This window comes from Lytechinus variegatus, chromosome 6, assembly GCF_018143015.1.
Source record: "Lytechinus variegatus isolate NC3 chromosome 6, Lvar_3.0, whole genome shotgun sequence".
Lineage (NCBI taxonomy): Eukaryota > Metazoa > Echinodermata > Echinoidea > Temnopleuroida > Toxopneustidae > Lytechinus > Lytechinus variegatus.
This window is the reverse complement of record NC_054745.1, coordinates 21405899-21432624: the sequence shown is the minus strand read 5'-3', so window position 1 is coordinate 21432624 and position 26726 is coordinate 21405899. Positions and strand designations below refer to the sequence as shown.

General features: G+C 36.7%; 1 protein-coding gene across 2 annotated transcripts in view; it reads right to left on the bottom strand.

Annotated features, from left to right (window-relative positions):
- The window catches only part of LOC121417191 (calcineurin-binding protein cabin-1-like), a 69172-nt gene extending 42777 nt beyond the window's left edge, over positions 1-26395 (bottom strand). The window contains exons 1-17 of one of the 2 annotated variants that reach the window (XM_041610799.1): positions 26307-26395; positions 15737-15800; positions 14274-14337; positions 13389-13591; positions 12747-12863; positions 11783-11866; positions 10225-10338; positions 8794-8931; positions 7783-7963; positions 7434-7487; positions 5500-5575; positions 4812-4860; positions 4001-4101; positions 3512-3578; positions 2840-2888; positions 1177-1404; positions 497-705 (exon numbers count right to left, since the gene is read on the bottom strand). In XM_041610799.1, coding sequence (XP_041466733.1) covers positions 497-705; positions 1177-1404; positions 2840-2888; positions 3512-3578; positions 4001-4101; positions 4812-4860; positions 5500-5575; positions 7434-7487; positions 7783-7963; positions 8794-8931; positions 10225-10338; positions 11783-11866; positions 12747-12863; positions 13389-13591; positions 14274-14337; positions 15737-15778 — 1776 coding nt within the window. In that variant the 5' untranslated portion in view covers positions 15779-15800; positions 26307-26395. Of the gene's footprint in view, positions 1-496; positions 706-1176; positions 1405-2839; positions 2889-3511; positions 3579-4000; positions 4102-4811; positions 4861-5499; positions 5576-7433; positions 7488-7782; positions 7964-8793; positions 8932-10224; positions 10339-11782; positions 11867-12746; positions 12864-13388; positions 13592-14273; positions 14338-15736; positions 15801-22516; positions 22683-26306 lie in introns of those variants that run through there. The other variant, XM_041610800.1, reaches the window with a different exon arrangement.
- Positions 26396-26726: the final 331 nt, after the last annotated feature.

Below are 26726 nucleotides of genomic sequence, written 5' to 3'. Positions count from 1 at the left end.
TTCCCTCTGTCTCTTATTGTTTATTATATTACAAGCAAAGTCAATAGACATTGATAACAATGTAGGGAAACTATAATACCATATTGCCCAAACTATGCTGAAAAGCGGGGAACCCTTGTCTCGTCAGAAATGAGACAATCCTGTTATTGGGCAGTAGAAGCATCGGTCATACAGCATAATGCACTACCGCGCTCAACAGGGGAGCGTTTCATGAAAGGACTTGCCGGACGTTTTATCCGACAAGTCCCATTTTATCCGACAGTTACCATAGTAACATTGCTTATCAGCCAATCAAAATCAAGGAAAGATGTCAGATCTGACATGTCGGAAAAAATGTTGATGAAACGCTCCCCAGATCTCGACTCTTTCCCATGATGCCTTGCGAATTTCGGCCTGTCCAAAGCAACCGATAGGTAGCGCACCATATTGTGAATCCACCGAATTACATAGGGTTGGTCAGCTGGGTACATCGAACAATTTGGGTAGGAGGCCTTACTTCTGTAGCTGATGCAACTGTGGCATCCTGTCTCGATCCTCCCTCCAGACTCTTCAGATAGGATTCTGCAATCTGCTTCAGGGTCCTGGCAGAACTTCCAATAGTTCCCATCGGTTTCGGTGACCCAGCATCCTCTACTTTAGTTTTGCTCTCATCAGGGTTGATTTTTGTATCCGACACAGTTTCTACATCCACGTACTCTACAGAATCTAATGTAAAACACAGAAATGACACAGTAAGAATAATTTGATGGCACTGAAGGACAGAGGAGGCAAGGTGCAGGATGCTAGATAGATACAGAGCTGCCAACCTTTAAAGTAAAAGGTTAGTAGTAATCCAGAAGCTCAAAAGTCATAACATATTTTGACATAAAAGTTATAATTTGGTGGCACTGAAGGACGGAGGAGGCAAGGGAAAGGATGCTAGATAGATACGGTTTATTTTCATTTGGTCTAATGCCAATTTGTCCAATTGCAAACTCCTCTACTATCTTATTGCATTGAGGTAAATTGTTCGAGAGAAAGAAAAGAGGAAAAGAAAGAGAAAGAGAAGATGGAAAGTAAGAGGAACAAAATGTCATGAAACAAGCTACTGTGACAAGCTACTGAAATTCTTGGATCTGATTGGCTGAAGGCGACTTAGTTAGTGAATATCACTGACAAGATGAAACAACCCTGCACCTTTTTGTTTTGATTCTTCTGCTTCAGCCACGGCTTCATCTCTCTGCCCTTGGGTCTGCTCTCCCATGTGCCCTGGGGTCTCTGTGGGTATCTGACTGTTCTCCATGTCCCCTCCTGTTCTGCTGGAGATCGGGGATGTTTCAGCAGCCTTCTGTTGGGATGGATCTACATCCATCGGAATAGGGGATGACTCCATCTCAGCACTCGTTTGTGAGACATCTTTGGGTACTGTGGATTTTTAAATTGAAACCTTAATGGTCCGTATTCCGAGCTTGAATTTAATTCAAAATGTGAAGGGTTTTTCACAAAGATTTAAGTATGATAAAGATTCGCTTATATGATATGCAACATGCAATCTTATTGACTGATACGCAGTAGCAGAGGCTACGGAAGCGGGAGGGGGGGGCTGTAGCCCCCCTACTTTTTTCCAAAACAGTCCACAAAAACGGTCATGCCTCTTACAACAAACGCAGCTATGCATTCAAGTGTGACTTTAAGTCATACTTAAATCTTTGTGAAACACCCTCCTGGTCTGAATTTGTGGTTTAACTATGGAAAGCCAATCATGACACAAACCCCTAACTGAAAGGGTTTGATTTATGACCCCATCTTTCACTCAGATCATTTGCATCTCAAAGAAAATAATGACTAATAATATTGCATTTATAGGGCATTTAATGTGAAGATCGCGAAGTGCTTTTCATTAATTAGAAGAATAATTGAATTACAATTATTTCACATTCTACATTATTATGCTAGCATCAAATATTACATGACATATCATTACAAGGTATAATTTATTAAATGAAGCTACACTACATTATTAAACTACATTGATCAATAACTATAATAGTGAGGATAGGTTTTAATAGTTTAATAGATAGGATTAGTTTTCTTCCCCATTGTAGCATAATGAAAGAATAGTGAAATGATGAATCTGACAATATTAAAAAAATTTGGCTTCTCATAATTTGAACAGAGTTAAACAAAGGCTTATACATGTATGTTAACCCTATATAGCCCAGGCTATTTTGAGGTTGTGCTGTTTTTGACGCCACCCCCCCCCCCCCCCATCAGGGGCCCATTTCATAAAGGACTTCTGTTGTACCTTTGCCATTATGGCAAATACCATGGCAACAGGGCTCAGCAGCCAATCATAAACAAGGTTACCATGGTAGTTGCCATAAATGGCATAGTTACAACAGTTGCAAGTCCTTTATGAAATATGCCCCACATCTTGACCGTTGATCATGCGACCTCAACGGAAATTGACACGCACATCACCCATGAGGCAATCTCCGTAATTTGACTGTCTATTGTACCAAAATTACCACCAAATTTTTTGAAAATTCATTAAATATTTTTAGAACTATTGCGCAGAAACCAACTCCCATATTTAATGAGCTGTTAACTTTGATCTTTGACCCGTGGAATCCGAATTCTAACTTAGCCTGCATTTTGGTGTCATCTACCTACACACCAAAAATTTTAAAATCCAAAAAAATATTTTTTGAGTTATTGCCCGGAAACCAAGTGAGGGGACGGACGGACAGGGGCAATGCTTAAAGCCCCCTCCGGACTTCGTCTGCGGGGGCATAAAAATTGCAGTATAAGATTTTCTATATATTTAATTTTTTATTTATGTTATTCCTATTGTACATACCTGGTTCTTTTGACTTGTAATCCTCCATATCAATTATAGTGACAAGACTCTGTGAAGTAAACAAAAATACTACTAATAATGAAAGGCTACTCAACCTTCATTACTCACATCGGTATGTCTTATTATTTACTTTGATTAGACTTTATGTATTAAATGATTTGAAAAGTTTCCATCAAAAGCTTACCATAATTATTATAATACTACTCAACTCACGACTGGTGATCCCTTACTATGCTTTAACCCTAAAACCGCCCGGAGCATTTTCCGTGACCATTCAGCTGCACAAAATTTTTTCGACCGCGCAAACACTCTTTTTACTATGAAGTCTTGCGCATCTTTTGAGACCAAATTTGTGATGCCCAGGTATGCGGTTGAAAAATGATGCAACATTACGTAAGGAGATGTCAGACCCCAAATTACTCCAAAATGCGATTTTAAGTACCAAGTCAATGTAAATTGAGTTTTCTCATCTTATTCATAAAGATATCATTATTTCTACTTTCATTGGCAGAAACTGATAAATTTTAGCATAATTATGCTAGATTTTGCTCTAAATTTGGTGAAAAAACCAAAAAAAGGTAAAAAAAAACGGATCCCCAGGTCATATACCAACCCAAAAAGCCCAGCCTGGTTAGGTAATCAGCAGTTTGGTGTAACTAAGCAAAGACTTACCATTGGTGGATCCTTTGAAGTCATGTGATCATAAAGGGCAATTAGTCTTTCTCCAAGAGGCTTCCACCTGGGTTAATAAAAAAATATAATTCAATTCAATTCATTTATGAATAAAATAAAAATGAATAAGACAAAAAACAATAACAAAATAGATGTACATGGTTATATTTTCACCAGTTTTGATATTATTGTAACATTATAAATTATCAGATCTGGTAAGTAGCAGCAGTAAAATTTGACAAGCAAAAAAAATAAAATAAATAAATAAAAAAGGGTCATCACCCCAAATGCAAGGTCATTTTGACCCCCAAAAAAATTTGACAAGGAATAAAAAAAAGGGTTATCACCCGAAAAGTTCATCTCACCATCATTCATAAAATACCAAAGTAGTAGGTGGACATTTGATATTGTGTCCCCCCTCCCTAGGATATCGGCCCATGGTTATTGGTAAGAGTAGTAGTATAAAAAAAGAATAATGCAAAATCTTACCTAAGTTCAGTCAAGGGTTGAAGGAACTTGATTCGAGGTAAAGGTGGAGGTTTGGCAAGCTCTTGTCTCTTATGCCTCAGGGCCAATGCATCATCTACTATCTGTGATATAGAATAAATATTGATATAATAAATTGAAAGATAAATCAAGTAAGCATGCGGTATATTTAGTTCCAAAGACCCCGTACTTTACCCTAATTGTAGTCAGTTCCTTAGACGTCCATTTCAGAGATTTGTGAGGCCCATCCCCATCAAAAAACAAGTTGATGTGGGACATTGTATTACTATTGCTTTAAAAAATATGTGACATTTGATGGAATTCCATGCTTATTTTTCTCATTTCTCAGCAAATACACTTTTTCTTCCAGAGCTATTTGGCACATGTTTTAATTATTTATACATCAAAACACTTTGGTGGTCATTTTATCGGATTCTGTTCTAACTCATTTTGAGAACGTTACCACAACTGGTATATGTCTTTAAACCAGACTTCAGAATATGGCTAGAAAGTTAAGATACCTTCTATATGGTAATTTTGTTATCATGATGTAGATATCTTTGATATGTAAATACTGTTAACTTTTGTTAAATTGTTATGTAGTCATTGCTAGAGTAGACTCAAGATTTTCATTCTTAAAAACATGTTTCTATCTATCTATCTAAACTAGAAGGGGCCAGACTTGACTAGCATTCATGCTATTTTCTGGTTCCTATTATCCTTGCTTTTCTATGTATTCATAACTAATTGTCAATTTGTATTATCATTGCATTGGATAATAAATTCATTCATCATTCATATGCAATTTTCATACCTTTTTTCGCTTATCTTTGGGTACTTCATGGTAATAGACATCATCATCGCTAAAAAAGAAAAAAATAAGGAAACAAATTCTTTCATGAAAATTTGAGCTACAGTTCTCTATCAATAGCTAGCCTGGCTCACACCATTCTGGGCATTCAGCTGCGTATTGCCTGGATGCTAACAATCGCAGCCTCTGGCTTAGCAATCATGGTTACATGTTATCACACCATCATACATACAGATTGAGACAATTTTGTTCTAAACATATAAATCAAATGCTGTGAAATACGGAATCTCCGATGAAAAACTCAGATGAGCATCGCTAATACAGACAAATATACATTAGGTAGATGACACAAAGCTTTAATAGCAATCACCATACAACATTAACCATACAGCCTTGTAGATTATATCACACACTATAACTGCAAATTTTCACAGCGCCTGCGCAATCGAACGCCGAGATCTCAGGGGGGGGGGGGCGGCTGTCAGATGGGTCCAAATAACCTGGCTCTTTGAGGGCTAAAGCAGCCATATCTTTGTTACTGGTTGTCTGATTTCTTTCAAACTTTCACCATTCTGTTTTATTTATTTTTCTTCTTTCCAATATATGTTATGACCAAGGCTGGATTCCTCTTTAAAAAGTTTTATGACCCCCCTCCTTCCAACCTTGGGTAGAAAACAAAACTGTTCCTTACCAGTGTTTGAACAGATCTAAACAATCTCTTCTGAGACAAGGCTGTTCAGAGTAAATCTGATCTCTCAGGGCTAAACCTACATAAACAGAACAACAAAGAAAAATAAGCACCTTCAGTGAGCCATTAAAACCTATCTAAACATAAGGGCCTGAATTCACAAAGGTGGTTTTTAAAACTATCAGTTGAACCCATGGTTAAAGCAGATTTCCTGTATAAATTATGCTTATTTACCACGTATAATTAAAAATTTCAATGTTGATGCACGCTTTTGCCAGTGTGCCAAATTGACGTCTGTTGCCATAGTTAAGTCTTATTCATAAGTCCACTGTTTGAAGAGTGAACTCATTAATTCAAAACAGTGGACAAAATAGCGTGGATAACCACAGCAACAGGCATCAATTTGGCGCACTGTGACAAAAGCCCGCATCAGCATTGGACACTTTTTAATATATGCAGGAAATAAGCGTAATTTATACAGGAAATCTGCATAAACCATGGGTTCAACCGATGGTTTTAAAAACCACCTTTGTGAATTTGGGCCCTATGGTACAGCTTACGTTCAATACTTCAGACATAAGAAGCAACCTTCTTTTGGTAAGACAAGAGTCATATGCAGGAATTTTAAGACTGCGTTCAGACAATCAAGTCTGTCGCTATTGCCTCGTTTCTAACGTAAAGCTTTGACAGTCCTCAGACTTTTAAAACCTTGAGATATTTTAAAGCCCACCAAACATCGATATTGCATTTCTTATTCAATGTATAGTTGTTTAAAGTAAAGTTCACGCCAACAACAGCTTAATTTGATTGAAGAGAAAAAAATCTTGGCTCCAGATCTTTAATGAGACACAAGTGGAATACCCTGTGACTGGAAATTCATGCCAAATTATCATTGACACTCTATTACTCTTAATAACAATACTACTACTAATAATAATAATGATAATATTGATAATTATAATGATAATAATGATAATCATCATCATCATCTTCAGATGTACGACATTTAGAACGCAGCTATCTTGTGTACAACCAGATTGATAAGAAAGACTCTCGGACATTAGTAGTGTAAAAGTTCTTAGTTGCACTTGAATTACTTGATGCTTTTTGTTAAAGCAAAGTTATTCAAGAAACAATACAGACTTGCTCCTGTAGAGGAATAATAATAATAATGATAATACTAATAATTTTTATATACCCACGTTAGCCACTTCAGCTCTTATGATCTGTTCTCCCAGCGGGCCCTGAATAACATATTAAACATTATTATTACCCTTCTCTATTTTGCAACGTTGAGTGCCTGACAAGAAAGAAGTGCCTATATTTAAGTCTTTGGTATGACTTGGCCCGTGTTTGAACCTATGACCTTCCATTCATGATGCAGACACTCTACCACTGATCCAATTATGTCAAAGCTTCATGACATAGATCTCTTCTTATACTTATACTTTGAAAGTTGTGGCATTGCAAATATGTATAACTGGTTAAAGTTTGATGACAATGAAAACTGGCACACGTGTCTCGCCTCTGCTAATCAAGCCAAACAATAAACCAATCTGGGGGGTGTTTCACAAATATTTAAGTATGACTTAGAATCAAACTTAAAGGCCTGGTTGCATCCATTATAAAAGGCATAACCAGCTATTGACCGGATTGGTCAGATCATGCCTGGAGGACGTGCACTTCTGCGTATTGATCAATAAGATTGCCCGTTGCATATCATGTACTCGTTTTTATATAAAGTGTGACTGTAAGTCCTACTTAAATCTCTGTGAAACACCCCCCTGACATACTTGTATTTTTTTCTGGTAAACATATATTCTCATAATGTTACCATGTGTCTTGATATGAACAACAAGATACATGCAACTCCAAGTCATACTTAAATCTTTGTGAAGCACCCCCCTTTATACGATCAAAAGACAAAGGATACTTGCCTTTTGTGTAACGTTTGTCTCTTTCTAGGGCCTGAGCGATGTAGTATAGGCAAGCTGGAAAGAAAATAAGATGCATAAAAAACTATGTGCACATATTCTTCTGCGCTGTAATCAAGAGCTACTGAAATGCTTGAAAAATTAATTTAGAAAAAGGAAAGAAGAATGTATGGAAATTAATGGAAAAGATAGGTTTTAAGACTAAGTTAACGCAAATGAGTGACACCACAATTAGTTCGCAACTTGCTCATATGCATTATGACATGCATGAATTAGTATATGATTTTTGAGTTGCATTTTGATGCAACTCTCTCATCCAACGGGCCCTTGATAATCAGAAGACAATACTTACTGACATAGTCATTGATGGCATATAGGATTGTACAGAGGAAATCCAAGCAAGGCCAATGGAGTTTAGAACATTTCAGGCCCTGCTCGAAGGCCACCCTAGCCAGGGCTAGCTGACTCAGCTTGACCGCTACGGTGCCAATCCGATACCAGAGGGTGACGTCGGTACTGTCTAAATTGACAGCCTGTAATATGAAAATGTAAATGCTGTGTGATTAAAATATTCATGAATAGTTGGATTGTATCAGGCTCCTTCAACCCTCACTGTCCCCTTCAAAATCCAGTGAAGAGTTGTAGTAGGTTTCCATCCATCTGAGCACATATAGTATGGCACATCCATTCGAATTCAGAATCTGAAAAAGGCAGAACACTTAACATTTATTTCTGTGTACAAACCAATGGAATTACAACACTTCTAACACATTATGACATTACGGTCTCAGGGTCGGTGAAAGCATGTACGTGTAAGAAGAAAGCCTATTTTCGAAGCCTGATAATCAAAGTCATTCTTAAGCACCATACTCGGCCGGAAAGTGGTGAAAACGAATAAAGCTTGCATTTCTGTGTGAAGTAGTGTAATAATAATAATAATAGACAGTTCTTGTATAGCACATAACACATTATAAATAACGTCTCTATGCGCTTCCAAAGGACTTGGATATTATTACCCTGGCTTTAGCCCCGCAGCCTTTTACAGCGCTGGGGCATTTCAAGGAATAAATTCCTGCCAGGTACCCATTCACCTCACCTGGGTTGAGTGCAGCACAATGTGGATGAATTTCTTGCTGAAGGAAACTACGCCATGGCTGGGATTTGAACCCACGACCCTCTGTTTCAAAGTCCGGAGACTAATCCACTGGGCCACAACGCTCCACAAGCACAAGCTTTTGATGGGTATATGATTTGTCATTTTCAATTTTGGGTCTGGGTCTTTAATTTCACTCTTGAAGCATAACCTCCCTCCCTCCCCCACCCCAACCCTCTCCTACCCCCCCCCCCCCTTCATATACTGTACCTCCAGATAGTTTTCCATAGCAGTATTCATATCGTCCTTTCCGAGTGCCAGATTACCCAGATTCTTGTAGCTTGAGTATTTCAGGGTTATTGCTGTATTGGTCACTGCTCCTCTCCTCTCATCCGGAGAAACCTTCACCTATAACAAATCAAGTATTGCAACTATAATCTTAATATCTTAATATCAACTGATTTGTGGGGCATAGTGAAAAATATTGACTGTTCTGTAGTAGTGAATGGCTACGTTACATGTAGCTTTATGTGCAATACAGACAATTATAAGAAATGTTATGTTATTCTAGAGTCACTCCTCCTCTTCACCTATAGGGGAAGGTGGGGTAAGTTGAGCATAGGGGCAAGTTGAGCCACCACCCCATGCTAATAATGAATGAGTCAGACATTGTGGTGGTGTCATGTATTGATGACACATTGCATAACCCTAAACCCAACAACTTTATTTCCAAATTCGAACAAAAAGTAGTTTTTGTGGCTCAACGTAACCCAAAATGGTGGCACAACTTACCCCATATATGAGGCAAGTTGAGCCATTTGACATAAGTTTTTTCAAAGGTCACGATGACTTTCAGTGTGGGAGAAGAAAGTTATATATTGGTGAAAAACATTTCCCAAGAATCAAAATTAAAGGCAAGGTACTTATTTCTACAATATTACTAGTCATATCAATTCTGACATGCAAAATGCAAAAAGTGTCACAACTTACCCCGCCTTCCCCTACTAATACAAGAAGAGCAACTGTAATAAATCATCCTAATATCAACTGCTTTGTGGGGCGATGGTGAAAAATATCAACTGTCCTCTGTTTATATGTTTATAGTGCACGAAGACTGTAAATGTAGTTCATCGCGCAATATGCACGAATATATATACAATAAATATTATGTCATTCTCCTTGCTCATCATTTATCTGCACGGCCCGTCTACAGTCTACCGTGAACTATACAATTACTTTAAGTTTATTGCTGAAATTCCTTCTATTTTTTTCCTAAGTGCTTCGAGACATGTTTGTGATAAGCGCTATACAAATCATGTTAATCATTATCATTAGAAATAATGTAATTAATGAAGCACTCATATGCATTCTGCAGATCACATACTTCTAATCATAATAATAATTATTCCTGCTACCCATTTAAAAAAAAAAATCCATAATTTATTGTTCGAAATAGACATGAAATGAAATACTCCGAAAATTTGCTTTGCCCAATTGATCGTTTAATTGTTGAACGCCAAACAGGGTAGCAGCAACTCCCATCTTTTAACGTCTTTTGACGCGGCCGGGGTTTGAACCCCCGACCTCCCGGTTGTGAGACGGACGCTCTACCAACTGAGCCAACACACCGGTTACGGGCTGGATGCAGTCCAAGCACTTCTATAAAAATACAGTTAGATTCAATATTCCAGGCGAGGTTACCTTAGAAAGGAATCTTGTCTGAAGGAGTTCATTGTAAATGTCTTGTGCCTTTTCCACGTTCCCACTGCGTTGAAACTCAAGCGCTTTCTTGTAGAGTGAGAACGCTTCCTCTTCCTGGAGAGAAAAAGAAATATCTCAAGATAGGATTACATTGGATATGTAATGTTTTGCATTATGGACATGGTATTGCCTAAAACACCAAATGCGATACAGGAGCACATTTATATTTATAACTATTAACACTTTAAATTGATATTTCAATCTTACTTAAAATCGTATATTGACCTGCATTACACATGGTGTTATTTTACCCCACCCCCCCAAATAAATAAATAAAATGAAATAAAATAAAATAAAAATGGAACATAAACCAATCCATTACAAAATTTCAATTTGGGCAATTTTTTACATTTTTTTAATTGACAGCTAAGTTCATATGAACCGTTTATTTGTAGCATGGTTTTACAATGAACTTAAGATAGTTCAGTGATTGAATTAGCAGAATACTGAATTTGATGTACGTGATTTAATTTAAATTATTGCTTTACCTATCATAATGACATAGTTTGGTGCTAACCTCGATTAGCAACTTGCAATCATGTTAGCTCCAATTAACAAATGTTTTTGTTCAGATGTGATGTAGTATTTCATGTAATTGTACCGGACAGTGAGAATTGGTACTAAATTCAATTCGATTCTCGATTAATCCAATGCCATTCAAGGCCTTGTCATGGATGCCTTGCCGACTGCCCTTGAATTAGTAGAATTAGCAGAATTAATACCGAATTTAATATACAATATTGTGATTTAGTTAAAATTACTATTTTTCCAATAATAATGACATTGTTTTGGGCTCACCTTGATTAGCATCTTGCAATTATGTTTTTGTTCATATCTATGTAATGTACTATTTCATGTAATTGTACCGGATTGTGAGATTTAATAATAATAATGAGACTTGTAAAGCGCCAAATCCACTCTGTAGAGTGCTCAAGGCGTATAAGAGCCAAGAGATAAATAGCAAAGTTTTTATAAGATTTTTGAAAGTTTCGACAGAGGTACATTTTTTTAATGTCTTCAGGAAGCTATTCCACATGGTAATAAATTCAATTTCAATTCTCAATTAATCCCATGTCAATGAAGGCCTTGTCGTGTATGCCTTGCTGACTTCCTTTGATGTCCATCCCATTGGCCTTAGAGAGTATATTGCGCCCTTTTCAACTTGTTTTTTCCCATTCAGGCTGTAATATAGAAATCATCACGTTGGTGCAAGAACGCCCTTAACACCACACTTTGCGCATCGCACGCGTGCAAAAACGCCCTTAGCAACACATGTACATTCAGTGCATTGTGTATGGGTGTTTGTGCACCGACGAGGTTCGCGAATACTTTTTTCTTGCACCGACGCCCTGCAAGGTGCCAAAAAGAAAAGTGGGCTTGTCCTGAAGTTATCAAATTTAAGGCCAGATACTTGATTACAGAGACAAAGTTCTTTTATATTCATTTTTTATTCTTTTATATTCATTTTTTAGAGACAATAAAGTTCTTTTGTATTTACCTGAGCTTCTTTAGTGAGTTCAACTTCTGATTCTTCATCGCTGTCCGAATCTTCACTGCTCTCATTCAATGCCGATATCATAGACTGAAACAAAGAGGGAAAAACAACTTGAATACGGTCACCCTTGCATAATTGGCGACCATTTCTTGTGCTTGAGATCCCCAAAACTGTCTATTTACACACAATGGGAGCGTACTTAAATAACAAACTTTGCGTTCAAATGCTTATTAAAGATAAATGCCAGTTGTGGTAACAATCTCAAATGAGTTTGAAGAGAATATAATGAAATGACTGCCCGATTATTTGCATTTATAAATTGAAAAACGTGCCTAATAGTACTGAAAGAAATTGTGTAATTGCTGGACAAGGAAAATAATTACTGCATTACGGTCAACTATTCTGCCTTTTACCCAGCAATAATAATACACTGTCCCACGTGTGCTTATCTGTGTCGGCGATCTCCAGTGTGATTTCTTCCACTAAGATTTCATGATTAAACAGAGTTAGGTTTATGTAAAAGTATCAGATCTAGATCTATGATTGATAATAGGGTGACAATTGAACTTAATTTTAAAGACTTTCTCATTAAATTATTGTTTCCTGTAACAACATTCTCTTTCCTTTAACAAGACTTTTGATTTAAACATTAGAAATTGAAAAACAATAAGAATAATACACAGCATTTTATATGAGGCACTGAATATCTAGTTTTCTAGTCAAAGTCATACTATATATCATCCCAGCTTCAGCTCCAGCTGGTAAAGGCACTTGGTACATTCAAGCAATTAATCCTGTTGGATACCCATTCACTTCACCTGGGTTGAGTGCAGCACAATGTGGGTAAATTTCTTGCTTAAGGAAAACATGCTATGGTAGAAATTCGAACCTACAAAAGTTGTAACCACTTGATCACTACGCCCCCACACAGAAAGCGTATAAATCAATATTATTATTGTTTACATACCATGGCAGATTTTGGTTTCTTTGCCTTGGGTTTTGCAGGGGTGATCGGATGAGTCTCTGTTCGCTTGTACAAGGATGGACGGCTGATGGAAACAATTGTTCGCTTTCTCTTCATTTCCTGTGAGATAATAACCAGGGGTCGGTTTCAATAAAGTTTTGTTATGATAACAATTCTAGAATTGTTAAAAGCTTCTGAAATCCCTTCAATCTGATTGGCTGATGGGAAAATTTGTTATAGACATAGTGCAAAAATTTAATCTAACTAGACACTATGAAACAGGACCCAAGACGTATGATGGTGAAAATAATATATTAAGAATTCCTATTGTAAATTTGTGCCCAACAATCTTTATGATGCTTTTTTTTGTATTACAGCAGCAAGTACATATACAGCATCTATGACGAAGGTCTGATTAAGCTTACAGCCTCGTACGTGAAAGCCTCCGAAACAAAGGTAAAATTTCATGACTAAAAAAAAATAGATGTTTCCTCAACCTTTTAATAGTACACTGAAAATCATCTTCGTTTAATAACAATGTTTGGTCATAAGTTATTTGATGAAACCAAAATTGGTAGTCAATCGTCCCAGGTGGGTGATTGTAATAAAACAGAACAATTATGCCTCAACAAATGCTTGACTAACCTTTTCAAGATTTCGAAGCAATTTCTTTTCCCTCCCCCGCTGTCTTTTCTGAGATACGACGTCTTCTTCCTCATCATCATCGGCATCGTCGTCCCCGTCATCATCATCATCACGCTTCTCATCTGATGATGAGGAGGAAGATGACGATGAATCGCTGATGATTCTATTTCTTTTGGGTGCTCTATGCACTTGCAGATTGGCTGCTGTAGAACAGATAGTAAAGCACAAATGAATCGACTTGAATTACTGAACATCAAATGCATGCCTGAATTCTAAATGTCTTTTCAGTTTGGGTCAAAGCATGAAGATGTTGTGTGTTATTCTGAGAATAAGACCTAGTTTTAACCCTACAATAAACAAAAAATAGTTTAAACAAGTATATGGGATACTCAGTTTTATGTCATTTGTTCAATATAGCTGATAAAAAAACAAGGAACATAGATATCTATTTTTATTAGCCTTCCTGAAGACATTATTAAATATTTAACTTTTGAAACAGGAAGTGTTGAGCACATTTTAACAATTTTTTTTTTTTTTTTTTTTTTTTTGGGGGGGGATCATTTTAATAATAAAAACTCAAATTAGGTGTTGGAGCCTGGGGTGACAATCTACATTTTGTTTCCAACATGAACGCAAAGACCAAAACCAACATCAAGACCAGCACCATCACCCAACTTGATATACCTGGGGCTGTTTCATAAAGCTGTTCCTATGTTAAGAGCGACATTAAGAACGACTGGTGAACCTTTCTTCTGCGCTAGACCATCTCCAGTGAACATTTTAGTATATACATGTACCATTCACTAAAAGAATCACCAGTCATTCTTAAAGTCACTCCTAATTTAAGAACAACTTAAAGAAACACATACCAGTACTGATACATACCTGTATCGCCATCATCATCTTGTAGGTGAGCTGTGGCTTCCAACAATCTTTGTTTTGCAGCCTCCTAAAAAACAAACAAACAACAAAAACAAACAGATGAATAAACAGGGCCTGTTTCATAAATTCAAATAACATTTCATAAAATTCAATTCAATCTATTTTCCACATATTGAGTAAAAACATAAAATATCAGTACAATAAAAATACATGCATATGATTACAATACAAACATATAAATGTTTTATATTACATAAAAAGACAGATAGAAATGTGGAGGGGATTGACAAAGGCCATATTGACCTATCAAGGTCAATCCCCAATGAGAAAATAAAAGTAATACATGAATAACATTTGAGAAGAAAAAGATACTTGACCTAAAAGACCCAAACAAAGCAAAAAATAGAATAACACACAAAGAGGGGAGGGAGAGGCAAAAAATAAAATAATAAAAAAGAAATCTGTTCAACTTGGGCCAAAATTTGGCTTTAAAAATGTAAAAAAAAAAACCAAACAAACAAAACATTGAAATTGTAGGATGATTGTTTTGTCAATTTCATATTTTGTTTATTTTCTGTTCAGTCTAGACTTGAGTTCATTTGCCTTTCTTTTCAGCACTGCCCTTGCAGCCTGAACTAAGGTTATATGAGTTTAATGATTTCAATTGCTATTTATCCATTTCCACTCTGCATTCCTTTCTTCTTACTCCCTTTTGTCATCTTCATTCCTTCTCTATTCAGGTGTTCCATTCATTGCATCCCTCACCTGACTCCTTAGTGTCTAGTTCTATTATTACATAATCACCAGACATCCTTATCATATTCCTTTTTGGTTTATCTTATGAATTGGGTTCTTACATTTTAGTTTGATCCTTCCACTATCTTTTATAGCTTTGATTAGGTGTTATTTCTAATTTAAATAAATTATGTGAATTGTACATCATTCTGAGTTTAGCTGAGGCAAGGTAGCCCAGAGATTAAATCAGTGCCCGGCCAGACTTCTTCGACTTCAGTTCAGTTTATTTGCCTCTTTTCCTAGTTTCACTATTTTCCCTTTGTGGATGATTTGAGTTTGCTACCTTGAATTTATATAATTTCTACCCTGAACTTGACTTATATATTTACACCTTTTAATTACAAAATTATGACATGATAAATTGGCCTGGTTCATAATTGTTTGGAACCAATCAAAATCAAGGATACCATGAAAGATACCATTGGAGAGCAAAGTTACCATTTATTTCATGCAACCAATGGGGGCCCCTGGCCAATTGAAATGACTCCAACATTTTGGGCTAGAAGGTACCGGTAGGCCTATATGGCCAGATCTAGGACCCCTAAAACTCCCACCAAATTTGGGTCTATGTCCCCCTCCCCCCTCCTGATTCTTCAATAATGAAAATACCGAGTTTGATATGATTGAATTCATGAAAAGTGTTCGGCAGTACGATCCACTACTATACTTACATAGCTATGACCAGTCTCTTTCAGCGTCCGGATAATAGGCATCTTTGTTCATTCGCATATTCACCTGGAGAAAAAAAAAATCATCAAAAATAATAGTAACAGACCTAAACCTACATTCTAGATTAATGTTGTCTCCTTTTGACTATTTTCATCTGTTTCCAGAACATGTTTGGAACCTTTTCAAAGACCACGCACTCGCAATTAGTACTTGTGAAGGCTATAGTAGACAGCGTTCTTGCAAGATCGGCATATCTGATCTCTGAGAAGTCATCGATTGAATATAATGGAATGTCAACAAAGGCCAACATCTACTTGCTCTTTGTTGGACCTCACTCCATTGGGAAATTTATGACAGGCCATACATGTACAAGTAGGAAGAACTGATCCTCTCCATGCGATAGATACTGCACAAGGCAACGCGATTCCCCTTAATTGCCATCGTTAAGTCAACTTCCGCAGGACTGTTAGCAGATTGGCCAAAGGGGATTGGAATGATGGTCTCCAGCAAGACACACAACATTCTTCTGAAAATGGCAAAGAATGACAGAGAGAACGCAAGAGGGGATATTGCAACTTTGTGCCGCTTGTTTAGTCGTGAAAAAGTTTTGACGATGTACGGTTTACGCCTCTCAAAACGAATGGGAAACAGAGGCTGGGCGTGCTTTCTCCATAATAGGTGCAACCCAACCAGGACCAGCCGCACATCTCCTCACAGCTCTTGACACTGGTAACGGGAGAGACTATTGATCCATGTCCCAGATTGCTTGCGGCCCTTCCCCAAGGATATAAGACAAGCACGCCGGCGTCTACTAGAATCAGGGTCGCCAAGTATCACGCATGTTCTACAGGTGGTTGAAAATCTTCATGTAAAGGGTGCAAAGTATTCCTTTTAAGAAGACTGCGAGGAGGAACTAGACAAGCAAAATGAGCAGTAAATCGAGGCGATAAACAAAGCTATAGTAGACGGAATTTCTCCTCCTCATTAGAAAAAAAATCGATCTACGACTTGCCGCACCTATTCACGTGTTTAACTCTGTTGTAGAAGACCTGCTGATGGGACATCCACCAAAAGCACCAAACCAACTAATCGCACCGGAAAGTCTAGTGGCAGCACAAAAGCTGGTTAAATATGTAGAAGGGCAGAAAGAGACTTTCTTATAAACCGTAAGTTTATCAATAAACTGGTATATTCTGTTCACACAAAATATTAATATTGATGTGTTATATTGATGATTACTACCTGTAGGCTTTTAGGTTTATTATATTTGAATATTATTATATTAGAATGTAAAATGCACTTTATGAGTGTGATGATCGTCTCTGAACAGAACAAACTAGTTGTCAATTACTCATGTGCGTATTTTTATTATAGAACATAAAGATGACATTATATTTGTTTTTACAAATGTTATTATTTAGTCATTAATTATGTGTGTGTAATTTAATGATTGCAGAAAAACGTGACTTTATATCAATTTATGTTGTATCGATTAATGTTACAGGAACTTTGAGATACTACGACCCAGGTGACCACTCCGGTCAAGGATCAGCCAACACCAAACAGTGTGGCCGCTGGGCCAAAGTTAGATCACCAGGAAACGTGCTGACGTACCGCTCCTTCAAGTCTACCTGCGTTTATGAGGAGTGTCAGCAGTGTGAAGCCTTCTTTTTTTTGTCTTTGGATAACACTAAAAATAATGTCTGAATTGTTGTAATCATCATCTACTTTGTTCTCTATAATATTTGCGAACATTTTATACCAAAAAAATGAAACTTCGTTTGTAAATTTTTCCAAATGACTTTCTAAAATTGATCGTCCGGACACACAACCTGTCCAGACACACGACACAAGTCACAACATCTGGGTATGAGTATGACAAAAAAATTATAAAATTTTATAGGCCCTAGAATTTATACGGTATAGTGAGTGGTTGTATTACCGACCGGCCTTGTATTACCGAACGTGCGCATCGTACGCGTCAGAAAATAATTTCATACGCTCAATTCTTTGCAACATCCTTCCAAAGTTTTCAAGAGCTCTCATGGAGCTCAAAGATGTTCGGGAGGTAACTTAGATCCACAGTGGAAGAAACTGCAGGCCCTCAGTGGCATTTGTGTAAAAAGACCCTGATATCATCGACTGGGACACCGTAATACAACATAGCCTACATAAAGGATTAGCTAAGCTGTGTTACAAAAAACATGAGGAATGCACTCATTATCAGTGTGGAGTTTTCAAGAGCTCCCATGGATTTGAAAGATGTTGGAGAGGTAACTTTGATGCACAGTGGAAGAAACTGCAGGCCCTCAGTGGTATTTGTTTAAAAAGACCCTGATATCATCGACTGGGACACCGTAATACAACGTAGCCTACATAAAGGATTAGCTAAGCTGTGTTACAAAAAACATGAGGAATGCACTCATTATCAGTGTGGAGTTTTCAAGAGCTCCCATGGATTTGAAAGATGTTGGAGAGGTAACTTTGATGCACAGTGGAAGAAACTGCAGGCCCTCAGTGGTATTTGTTTAAAAAGACCCTGATATCATCGACTGGGACACCGTAATACAACGTAGCCTACATAAAGGATTAGCTAAGCTGTGTTACAAAAAACATGAGGAATGCACTCATTATCAGTGTGGAGTTTTCAAGAGCTCCCATGGATTTGAAAGATGTTGGAGAGGTAACTTAGATCCACAGTGGAAGAAACTGCAGGCCCTCAGTGGCATTTGTGTAAAAAGACCCTGATATCATCGACTGGGACACCGTAATACAACATAGCCTACATAAAGGATTAGCTAAGCTGTGTTACAAAAAACATGAGGAATGCACTCATTATCAGTGTGGAGTTTTCAAGAGCTCCCATGGATTTGAAAGATGTTGGAGAGGTAACTTTGATGCACAGTGGAAGAAACTGCAGGCCCTCAGTGGTATTTGTTTAAAAAGACCCTGATATCATCGACTGGGACACCGTAATACAACGTAGCCTACATAAAGGATTAGCTAAGCTGTGTTACAAAAAACATGAGGAATGCACTCATTATCAGTGTGGAGTTTTCAAGAGCTCCCATGGATTTGAAAGATGTTGGAGAGGTAACTTTGATGCACAGTGGAAGAAACTGCAGGCCCTCAGTGGTATTTGTTTAAAAAGACCCTGATATCATCGACTGGGACACCGTAATACAACGTAGCCTACATAAAGGATTAGCTAAGCTGTGTTACAAAAAACATGAGGAATGCACTCATTATCAGTGTGGAGTTTTCAAGAGCTCCCATGGATTTGAAAGATGTTGGAGAGGTAACTTTGATGCACAGTGGAAGAAACTGCAGGCCCTCAGTGGTATTTGTGTAAAAAGACCCTGATATCATCGACTGGGACACCGTAATACAACATAGCCTACATAAAGGATTAGCTAAGCTGTGTTACAAAAAACATGAGGAATGCACTCATTATCAGTGTGGAGTTTTCAAGAGCTCCCATGGATTTGAAAGATGTTGGAGAGGTAACTTTGATGCACAGTGGAAGAAACTGCAGGCCCTCAGTGGTATTTGTTTAAAAAGACCCTGATATCATCGACTGGGACACCGTAATACAACGTAGCCTACATAAAGGATTAGCTAAGCTGTGTTACAAAAAACATGAGGAATGCACTCATTATCAGTGTGGAGTTTTCAAGAGCTCCCATGGATTTGAAAGATGTTGGAGAGGTAACTTTGATGCACAGTGGAAGAAACTGCAGGCCCTCAGTGGTATTTGTTTAAAAAGACCCTGATATCATCGACTGGGACACCGTAATACAACATAGCCTACATAAAGGATTAGCTAAGCTGTGTTACAAAAAACATGAGGAATGCACTCATTATCAGTGTGGAGTTTTCAAGAGCTCCCATGGATTTGAAAGATGTTGGAGAGGTAACTTTGATGCACAGTGGAAGAAACTGCAGGCCCTCAGTGGTATTTGTTTAAAAAGACCCTGATATCATCGACTGGGACACCGTAATACAACGTAGCCTACATAAAGGATTAGCTAAGCTGTGTTACAAAAAACATGAGGAATGCACTCATTATCAGTGTGGAGTTTTCAAGAGCTCCCATGGATTTGAAAGATGTTGGAGAGGTAACTTTGATGCACAGTGGAAGAAACTGCAGGCCCTCAGTGGTATTTGTTTAAAAAGACCCTGATATCATCGACTGGGACACCGTAATACAACGTAGCCTACATAAAGGATTAGCTAAGCTGTGTTACAAAAAACATGAGGAATGCACTCATTATCAGTGTGGAGTTTTCAAGAGCTCCCATGGATTTGAAAGATGTTGGAGAGGTAACTTTGATCCGCAGTGGTGGAAAAAGCTGGCCCTGGATGGCATTTGTTAAAAAAAAACCCATATCGAGTGGGACACCTTCACTTTTGTTGGTAGAGAAGAATATACCACAGCCTACATAAAGAATTTGCCAAGCTGTGTTACCAAAAACATAAGGAATGCACTTATAAATCCAAACAAGAAATGAGATTGTTTTGTTAAGTATTTACATGTAAACCTTGATCTTGTTTTGTATTCATATTGATATTATAAATATTGTGTATATAATATTAAGAATGATTTTTTTATTCAAAATTGATGTACTGAATATGACATATTGAAAGCTTGATTTTTATTCCGACCCATATCATACATTATTTTGATTTTTTCTGTTTACACATCATGTCATTAGAGAGCTTCAAATTTTACTGCTTTATCTTCAAAGTTTGAAATATGTTTTAACTGGATATGTCTTCATGATCATAACCCTCTCTTAATTTCTATAACTTCTTGTTTATTGTAATATTCTAAACATATTATTGTTATGAAAATATATTTTTATTTCAACCTTGAAGCATATTTCAATGTACTTTATGACCCGTTATCACCAATAACTTTTATTAGGCCTATTGTTTGCAATATTTAAAACAATTTTTTTTTTGTCAGTGCAGACTTCACATTTATAATGCTGTAGAATAGTTATTTTGTCATTTTCCTATTTTGTCATTTTCCTATTTTGTTCATTTTCTTTAACTTGTTTTCTTAAGCCGTTTTACATTTCTGTTCCATCCAGACTTGAGTTCATTCATTTGCATCTGCAGTCTGAACTTGCATGTAGGTTATTTGAGTTTAATTATATTCAGTTTTCATTCATCCTTCTCCACAGTGGATTCTTTCCTCTGATTCTCTTTTGTCATTCATTCCTTCTCTCTTCAGGTGTTCCATCCCTCACCTGACTCCTTAGTTTCTAACACCATTGATACATAATCACTCAGACATCTTTTATCTCCTTCATCTTATTCCTCATTGATTTATATTATGAACTGGATATACATTTTAGTTGGACTCTCCTATTTTCTTTAATTTCATTGGTTAGATTTAAACATAGTTTAAATAGTGATATGTTTCTATAACTACAGATTTGAAGTAGGCCAGGAAGGGCTTTGGAATAAGAGAAGTGATTTTTAATGAACACTCACTCACACAGACACGACACCTGGGGGGCGTTTCATGAAAGGACTTGTCGGACGTTTTATCCGACAAGTCCCATTTTATCAGACAGTTACTATGGTAACAATGCCTCTCAGCCAATTAGAATCAAGGAAAGTTGTCAGACCTGAAAACTTGTCGGACGAAAATATTGATGAAACACTCCCCAGGGGAGCATTTCATGAAAAGGTCTTGTCAGTTGTTTTATCCGACAAGTCCCACTTTATCCGAAAGTTGCCATAGTAACAGTGCTTCTTATCCAATCAACATCCAGGAAAGTTGTCAGATCTGACAAATTGTCGGATAAACACATTGATGAAACACTCCCCAGATTTCTTCAACTTCAGTTTAATTTCTTTGCATCTCCTAGTTTCACTTATTTCACCTTTGGTTTGATTCTTGATCGAGTTTGCCGATTTAGAACTTCATTTATTTTATACCCTTAATAAACTTATAATTTTTAACACTACAATGCCAATTGATCTTGAAAATTGGATCAAGAAATATTACAATAATTGCGGTTGCACATGATACCGATCTCTCTTTTTTTAATGCTCAGACCAAGACATTACGTAACCATATATGGTTATAGAATATTTTTAGTGAAATACAATATAACTTTTTTTCACAATGGATTCAATTACTGAAATATCTCATAAAAAATTACAATAAATGTACAGAAAGAATGATAAAGATAGATTGAAAGAAGAAATAAGAGACAAGGCTAGTGTGCGTACACAGGCAAATATTTTTATATACATATAGAAAAAAACATGAAGATACAGGTTTATTTACAGGCCTGTTAATATTTTGGCTATGAATCTTATTTATTATTCCTTTTTTTGTCTCTTGATTTTTTACATTTGTTATTTATCTTTTTTGCTCAATTTCTATATCTAATTCTTTATTCTATTTTTTCTTTTCTGTTTTGTCAATTCCTTTTTATTCCGCCTTCTGTTAAATTATAATTCTCTTACCTTCATTTTTTTCATCACAGTTACAAAATCAACGATTCCAGTTGAAGTTCATCACACTGACAAAACGTTTATAGTATTAAATACTACACAAAAAAATATGAATAAAAATTTAGAATAGTTTTTATGATCTATGATACATTTTCCTCCTGAAGATCTTCATCATTTACTTTCATTAGGCCAATTATTTCTATAAAAAAAATAAAATCAGAGCAAACTTCCACTTTAATGGTAACTCCATTTTAAGATTGGAACGAGAAATATTAAATTCATTTAAGGTATATGGTTGCACTTACATGTATAGACTTCTAATAATACTGTAAGGATGAGAAAATAATGTAGCTCTAAGCAGCAAACTCAATCACCATCAAACCAAATTCTGGGAAGTAAGTGAAACTATATGAGATGCAAAATGAATCGAACAGAACCCGAAGAAGTCTGGTATTGCACTGCTTTAATCTCTGCTGGGCTACTTTGCCTCAGTCTCAATCACATAACAATTTACATATATTCAAATCATGTAGAGTCAACCAATCAAAATAAAATGAATGGAAGGATCAAACTAAAATGTACACCTGTGAGAACCCAATTCATAAGATAAACCAATAAGGAATGAGATGAAGATGATAAAGGATGTCTGGTGATTATGTAATAATGGAAATAGAAACTAAGGAGTCAGGTGAGGGATGCAATGAGTGGAACACTTGAAGAGAGAATAGAGAAGGAATGAAGACGACAAAAGAGACGCAGGGGAAAGGCATCCAGAGTAAAATGAAAATGAATGACAACTGAATATCATTCAACCCATGTTCAGAGTGCAAGGGCAGTGCTGAAAAGAAATGCAAATGAACTAAAGTCTAGACGGAACTGTTTTACTCTTGATTGAGAGTAAAACAGCTGAAGAAAACACAAGTCAAAGGAGATACAAAATAGGAAAATGACAAAATAACCATCCTTCAATACAAATCCCTCTTTTTTATTTCTCAGTTCAAGACATTACCTAGACATATGGTAATAGAGAAGAGGGCCTATAGATCTAGTCTAGTCTTTAAAAATGTGTAATTCAATGAAACAAATAAAACAGTTTGTACTTTTCCTACGAACCATGATAAAACTAAAAGCGAGTGCGTCTCGCATTTTACAAGTAGCTGTATGATGGTGGGCCCCAAGTCTGCGCAATTAACAATTTGAGATAAAATTAAAGACAAATTTCTTCTTATTTCACAAAATCTTTCAGTTAATAATGTTCTTTATATTATTAAAGGGGAAGTTCACCCTGACAAAAAGTTTATTGTAAAAATAGCAGAAAAAATAATAAAAAATAATAATAAAAAAAGGTTTGAGAAAAATTCATCAAATAATTAAAAAGTTATTAGAATTTCAATTATTTGATTTGTGACGTCATATGCGAGCAGCATTCCAACATAGCGAATGGTAAAAAATCAATGAAATGTCATTTTCTCAGAAAATTGAAAATGGTTTTCACTGTAGTTTTTGTATATCAATAGACAAATCATTTCACACCCGATCATGAAAAGATAACAAAATTAAGTCATCAGGAACCATACAAAATTTGAAATTCATACATTTTATATTATATAACACATGGGGCAGCTGCTCGTTTACGACATCACAAATCCAAAATTTTGAACTCTAATAACTTTCTTACTCTTTAACGGATTTTCCTCAAACCGTCACCAATATTTTTTACTTTTTTATCTGCTATTTTTACAACAAAGTTTTCTTCAGGGTGAACTTCCCCTTTAAGAGTAAGTGTAGGATGGGGGTCTGGTGTCCGGACATTTTATCTTTTTGAAACCTTCACTTTTGCCTGTGGATTACACTAAAAATATGAATTCATTAAGTTGTAATCATCTTCTAAGTTCTATTTTGTTCTTTATGATATTTCCTAGGATTTCGTACTAAAAATTGATGAAAGTTCGCTTGTAAATTTTCCAAATGACTTTCTAAAATTTATCGTCCGGACACACAACCCGTCCGGACACACAACTGGGTAATACCAAATTTCTCATTAAAAAATGAAATAAAGTTCTTGAAAAAACCTCGGGCAGTCATTTTCAGATTGAAAAAAAAAATGGTACCCCATGTCTGCGCACTCATTCACTTTGCACACAAATCGGGGATTTAGATGAGAAAGGCTACATTTTGATGGCGTCACATGAAATGCCCAATTAAAATTCATTATTTTCCACCATTTTGAGTCTGATTTTTCAATGAATACCTGTCTATGTATTGCATGTGTAAAGTTTGTGCTCGTTGCATATCTTCTTTTACTAGAATTGCGCAGATACGTGTGTGCGCAGACAAGGGGGACTCCGCAGACTATGGAGAACGTGCCATATATTCCAACCAGAAAATAAAAATTGTCTAAATACGAGATCATATAAATTTCTTCCTCTATCCTCTAGATCTAAACCATCTTCTAAATCCTCTTATTTGACGGCATAGGCCTAATATTAATTCGACAATGAATCAATTGAATGTCAATGTAACCCCCCCCCAAAAAAAAAGAATATACATGTAGGATGGGGGGTCGGGTGTCCGGACAGTTTATCTTTTTGAAGCCTTCTTTTTTTGTCTTTGGATTAGGCCCCTACACTAAAAATAATGAATTCAATAGTTGTAATAATCATCTATTTTGTTCTCTATAATATTTCCGAACATTTTGTACAAAAAAAATGATGAAACTTTGCTTGTAAATTTTTCCAAATGACTTTCTAAAATTGATTGTCCGGACACACAACCTGTCCAGACACACAAGTCACAACATCTAGGTATGGTGAGACTACCACATATCGACCACCTCTTTTGAAACCGACCACCTTGTGTGCGTTAAAATTATTGCGTATTACAAACGATACACGCGGGAGAGTAGGCGCAGTGTCCATAGAAACTGTAAGAATCAATTTTACGAGAAAAAAAAGCAACAAAAAGTAGAAATTTAGTAGAATTAATCAAAATTGTATTGACCAAACCCAAACCCCGCTGAAAAACCAAGAAATCCGATAGGAAACGGCTTTAGAACAAATATCCGTCGTCAATCGTCGAATCATGTGCCGGAGCTCGCAATGGAAGTAGTGAGGCGATCATTTAGCATGTTGACGTCATAGAACTGATTTGAAAGACTTTCGCCACCGCGACGAGAATCGACCGTAAACTTAGTGTATCGCGGGTGGTCGGTTTCAAAAGACGGGTGCAAATGAGCAAATGTAAAATCGTCGCATTCGTTGTTCGTCGATATATACGCGGATTGAATCGGAGTCGCCGAGCGAAACATGGGAATCTGATCTGCTCAATTTTCTGCACAAATGAGACTAAAACTGGGTAAAATTGATAGATATTTTCGCAGATACGATGCTTAGAAGATTAGGTGGTCGATAAGGGGTAGTTCCAACCATATGACAAAAATATTCTAAAACTGAGTTTATAATTTCATAGAATTTATACAAACATCATGAACATTTTGATTAACTTGTCAGTAGAGGCGCACGGCCAATATGGGAGACTCTCTCCAATAAGGGAGACAATCTCCCATATTCATTTGGAGACTTGATTTGCAAAAGATCAAAAGAAACAACACCAACAAAAGTATGATTTTTTCCACCCAAACTTTTGTCCCACCGAGGTCAGAAGCCCATTTGTTTTGTGTGTGGATGACAACAAAAATCCTTTAAAAACAAAAGTAGACGGTGAATTTTTAAAGTAGACGGTGAAAAGGGGTAAATATTTCATCACATCAGGAATCTGCTTATCAGTATCACATTTTTATTTGCCGCCAAGGTAATCCTTTTTAAGCAAATGCAAACAAAGAAATTGGTCTCCAAAACTGGAGACTGTCTCTGAAATTGGATACCAAAATTCTTTATGAAAGTCTCTGATATTGGAGATAATCTCTCTCATGGGAGACAGTCTCCATTTTTATTGGCCGTGCGCCTCTACTCTACTGCTTGTGTGACACTCTCGTCTTCTCGAGCTCTCAACTCTCTTGACTTCTTGTTTCTTTGAAAACAGAAACTACAGCCTTTTTACAGGGAAAATTTATCTTACTACTATAGTTATTCTTACCCATCCAAAAAATTTATTAAGAGATGCTTTTGACTTTGAAATTCAAATTTGGCCCCGGCGCCCTGTCCCTGATCAGATCTGCCTAGCCTAGCTGCTCGCTGGCCTAGCCTAGCCCCATTCGTTCACCTGGCAAGGCCACACATGCGCGGTAACGAACAAAGCGATAAATCATAGATCATTTGGCATTTTCAGGATACCGTATAGGGATCCGGCAGGTCGTTCATAAATGATTCGACCACTAATATCTCGACCGCGAGTATGGGGAACTCGGCATACATGAACGTGAAAGCGAGCGTCGATTGGATCACCTTGTCGACAAATTAAAAAAAGAGATTAACGTAAAACGATTTTACCTTCCAAATTAAAAGATACTCTTTCATGCGCTATTATGCAGATGCCGGGTTCCACTTTTTCCGGGGG